Source organism: Protomyctophum bolini, assembly GCF_963924005.1.
Source record: "Protomyctophum bolini genome assembly, chromosome: 12".
Lineage (NCBI taxonomy): Eukaryota > Metazoa > Chordata > Actinopteri > Myctophiformes > Myctophidae > Protomyctophum > Protomyctophum bolini.
The window spans coordinates 18776810-18781678 of NC_137873.1; the positions used below are offsets into that span (position 1 = coordinate 18776810).

General features: G+C 38.5%; 2 protein-coding genes across 2 annotated transcripts in view; one reads left to right on the top strand and one right to left on the bottom strand.

Moving 5' to 3' along the window:
* The first annotated feature begins 312 nt into the window (after positions 1 to 312).
* Positions 313 to 1767, top strand: LOC308326021 (uncharacterized protein). The gene is made up of 4 exons (XM_080778831.1): positions 313 to 429; positions 816 to 884; positions 1010 to 1086; positions 1191 to 1767. The coding sequence occupies exons 1-4, from the start codon at positions 351 to 353 to the stop codon at positions 1299 to 1301; spliced, it is 336 nt and encodes a 111-aa protein (XP_080634957.1). The 5' UTR covers positions 313 to 350; the 3' UTR covers positions 1302 to 1767.
* A 27-nt stretch (positions 1768 to 1794) lies between these two features.
* LOC308326019 (uncharacterized protein) overlaps positions 1795 to 4869 on the bottom strand; it is a 7203-nt gene continuing 4128 nt past the window's right edge. The window contains exons 4-5 of the mRNA XM_080778829.1: positions 3398 to 3476; positions 1795 to 2964 (exon numbers count right to left, since the gene is read on the bottom strand). Coding sequence (XP_080634955.1) covers positions 2873 to 2964; positions 3398 to 3476 — 171 coding nt within the window. The 3' untranslated portion in view covers positions 1795 to 2872. The remainder of the gene's footprint in view (positions 2965 to 3397; positions 3477 to 4869) is intronic.

The following is a 4869-nucleotide window of genomic DNA, read 5'->3' on the forward strand; positions in this document are numbered from 1 at the left end:
CCCTGTAGAGCCATCTTAAGTTGAGTAGCCCTGGCCTACAATATCACAAACCATGTAGGAATTGTAGACGTATTGCCTTATTTATTATTTTTTTGTTTGTTTGTTTATTTTATTTTATTTTAGTTTGTTTGTCTGTCGGCCGTTTGTGTAACAACCACAAACAGAACAGGCTCATGGAGTCTGCTGTCTGCTGACTCATATACCGGTATATCTGTTAGTCTGAGCGTCAGAAATGTTAGAAAGCGCAGCCTATTGTTCTCCAGCAGCCAACAGTCAACACCCCTTTATACAAGACAAGACAGTTGAAGACACACAACAGTCGCAATAGCCTGTGGGAAAACAACATCAATATGCTGTTCCTGGTCATGTCTATGGTCATAACTGCTGCTTTTCTGGCTCTGTCTGGACAAACAACAAGTTCAACAACAAGTAAGGACATCTTGTCCACTTTATATAATTTCTATTATGACGGTGTCGCTTGCCCTGTCAATCCTATAGTAACCTAGGTAACTGCCTATTTTTTGGCAAACAACACCCGAGACCGAGACGGAGGAGCTAATTAAGCTTTTCATTGGTTAGTTACTCAATGAGCAAATTAATAGAGAGATCTCTAAAGGACTAAAAAGTGGAATAACTTTTTCAACATTGTGCTGCTTGTAGGCTATACCTATGAGTGACAAATAAAACGAACTTGATTGTTGATGACTGATGGGCAATTAGGCCTATTCTATTTAATTTTTTGTGTACAATGATTTACAGTGATGAGTGTGAGTGTCTGTAAAATAACAATAGGCTATTATTCTACCCACAAACAGACCCAGTATTGTTGCCTCCAACGTCAGCCAACCTTCCTTCAAACACAATGATTTCACCTGATTTAAGTGGTAAATTAAATATAATTATCCTTGAACTTTCACAAAGATTAGAATCTGTATTCAACAATCATATTTAAATGTGAATAATGACATCTTCCTTAATGAACATGACCTGTTATTTGACTTTTTCCCAGCACTGGCAACACTCCAGGCAGTTGTTAAGTCTAGTCATGAACTAAATTCGACCTCAATGATTCCAGTCCTGAACAAGGTAACCCCCCAGTTCCACATTTATTTACACACTAAAATAATGATTTTTTCCATAGTGGATTGAGCTGGTGAATTAATCATGTTGCCAATATTGTTGTGTTTCAGATCAGAGAGATTATTGAGGCTCAAACAGGTGCTAACTTCACTTTACGTCTGAAGGATATCACTAGAGTCACTAGCCAGTCTCCAGAACTCCCCCCAGAGACAGTCCACTGAGTGGACTGATTCTCTGCTGCAGTCTGGTAATCAGACTAGAACAGTGGTTCTCAATTTCTTTAGTCAAGGACCCCCACATTTTATATATATTTGGCCACAGACCTCCATATCTGAAAATGCTTGTGCCAATGATCCCCAGAAGAGAAGATCTGAGTGCAAAATGAGCAGATGTATAAGCTCGTACAAACGTGATGGGAGGTTGTATCTGCTATTTTTTTAAATAGCCAACATATAACATAATATGGATAAAGGGGTTAAAATGTATTAACACATTTCGTTGGGAACACCCTGGAACCCCCTCATGGACCCCTGGGGGTCCCTGCTCCCCAGACACCACTTTGAGAACCACTGGGCTAGAACATCACAAGAGGAAGAGTTAGAGCTGGAAAACCTTTACCTTCTAATATCAGGTGGTGAAGATATCCACACTGTGGGGCGATATATCCACGCTCTGGGGGCGAGCTATCCGGCTTGGTTCTGTGTTTACTTTTACTTTTAGGCGGTAGGCTACCTCCAAATAAACAAACACAATTTAAGGCATTCGGCCATGCATTCATTGTGTTTCATTCTGCTTCATTTAAAAATGCAGCTGGGTTTGACACAAACGTTACCAAATATATATATACATAATGTGTGATATATCACACATTAGCATCACCGTAGAAGAAAATTTAATTAAAACCAGTCTGGCTGTAAAAGTGTAAATAACTCATGCATTATCATTGTCATCACCCATCACATTTTCTTTATAATTTAGCACCCTCTCCTGGACAACTGTAGGAAAAGCAGCTTGAAATATTTCCCATACACGTAGATACCATGAAGTGAGCAATCACATCTTTAAAATGTTAGTGAAGCTTGCATTCATAGTTCAGGCAGACAACTTGTGGTACATTCTTCTCACTATTAATAACTGCAACATATTCAACAACAATAGCACTCAAATTATATAACAGATGTCTAAAGTCAGACATTAAGTTATTATTGTAAGTGATGCAGATAGACTTTAAAATGTATTTTTACTAAAGAATGCTTGGGATAAGCGAACAAAGAGAACATGTATGTAGACCACGGAAAATACTTTGCACTGGAAACAGTTAAGAGCGAGTTAAGCTTATGTTTTCACTGACTAAAACAATAAAAACAAAATAAAAACGAAGGCACGAGCCGCACGAAGATATGATGACTAAATATATTAACGTGTAGAACTAAAACACAAGTCATTTTAGATTTGATTGCACTCGGGTGTTGCACTCTGAAAATAGCAGATCTACAAGCTCACAACATATTGCGCTGCGACGTGTTGTGAGCTTATAGATCGGCTATTTGCAGAGCGCAACCAAGTGTAAAATCAGGCATTACGACGCCATCAAGGCCCGCCAAAATCAACTGTATATTTATTAGACTAAAATGACATGATATAGTCGCCTAAACTCAAACTAAAACATTTCAGATGACTACAATATGACTAAAACTAAATGGAATTTTATTCAAAAGACTGACTAAAACTACATAAAAAATTGCTGTTAAAATCAACAGTGCTAGCCTCACTCCAGACAGAGGTTGTTCTCTCAGCCGATGGTGCAGTTAGGAGCGTGGGATTCCACACAGATGTATTCGTTGGTGAAATGTTTGTATCCGTCTACCTTTGACAGTCCACTTCCTGTATGAAAAACACAATTCACAGACTTCATTCAAATTGTGAACAGATCCCCCAAATTCTATTTTTGTACCTTTTCTTTTGCATCTTTAACCCTAACTCTAATTCAACCCTAACCACTGCACTAAATCTAACCTCCAAATGCCTAATCCTAACCCTGATAGTATGATACCAATCCGAACAGGTTTGAAAAATTTCCTTGGCCAAAAATAGCCATGAAAATGACAATTGCCAAGGTCCAGAACAATGTGCCTATATTAAGTAACATTTGACTGGTTTTATTATCTATTTGGTTTGCGCGCGCGCACACACACACACACACACACACACACACACACACACACACACACACACACACACACACACACACACACACACACACACACACACACACACACACACACACACCACATTTTGTCAAAATGGAGTTACTCACCATCGATCAAGTTCTGGAGGCTACAGTAGTTGATGTCACTGTCCACCGGGTCAACAAAGATGTCTGATATTGAATCCCCCTGGACAAAGAAATAAAACGAAACCATCAATGAATACATTACTCATTTTCCCATTTCCTTGTTTATTCTTTTATTCCTTAAAAAGTATTTTTTGTTGTCGTGTTTTTACAACTTTTTATTTTTACAGTGGAAATATAATAATAATAAAACTTTATTTGTATAGCACCTTTCATGACATGAAATGCAGCTCAAAGTGCTTTACAGAAAAATGGAGAATAAAAGAAAAGCAAGGCAACCAACATTAAAAACAAGCAGTAATGCAATACAGTGAGGACATGAATAACAAAAATAAAACATAAAAGATCAATTAAAAGCAATGTTGTAGAAGTGGGTCTTGAGCTGAGAGAAGTGCAGGGTCTATCTCACCTTCAGAATCCTAATCAGCTTTATTGTCACAGGTTTACAGGTGTAAAGTCAAACAGCGGGTACATTTTGTTTTTGTGCGAGCTCCATCATTTTCTTTACTAGATTTGTGTGGTTCCCTGATTGGGAATCAGGTTCGACTGTTTTACACAGCTGTATTTATCTTTCTGTACAGCACTTTGTAAACCCTGAGTTGTGAAATGTGCTATATAAATAAAGTGGATTGGATTGGATTGTCTATGTCTGCTATAGAGTGTATTATATATGCGCGTGACATCATCATCATACCTGGAAGTTATGCGGGAATGCCTACTGAGTTGCAAAAAAACTACTTTCTGGCTTTTATAGCCCATACATCCAAACAGAAAAGTCCTATTTGATTGCATTAAATGACTTTAAACAACACTAAATTCACTTTGTCGCTCACTTGCCACTCGATCTGCCATTCACTTTATGCATGCGCATACCCTCTATACCAGTGGTTCTCAACATTTTCCAGCCGCGAACTCCCCCCCCCCAAATAAATATATGTGTACTGGGGACCACCAGCTGAAAAGCACTCGGAATGTAGGAGTTAAGGCATTACATTTAGTTTGACTCTGTTCCACAGAATAGCTGATCTATAAACTCACAACGAATTGCAAGTCGAAACATATGTTGCATTGTGAGCTTGTAATGTAGATTGTCTATTTTCACAATTTTTGCCTCTTTCTTACATAATTTGACAATTTGGCCATGTAGCGTTTGACCAGTTTTTATAGTTTTTTGATTATACTTTTGAAGCTGTAATGTTACTTTTTTTAGGTATACTATTAAATGGTCCTAAAGTCCTTACATCGTCAATTAACTGTCATCTAGGCGGGACCCCCCCAAAATGATGTGGGTACCCCCCTGGGGGTCCCAACCATAGACTGTAAAAAATATGGACAAAGCGTCAGTCCTTGTATTGTAAGTCGCCATTTTTCTAGATCCGTTTTGGCCCAGCTGACCATTGGCTGGCCCAGACAACGAGGCGGGACTTCCCCCCTTC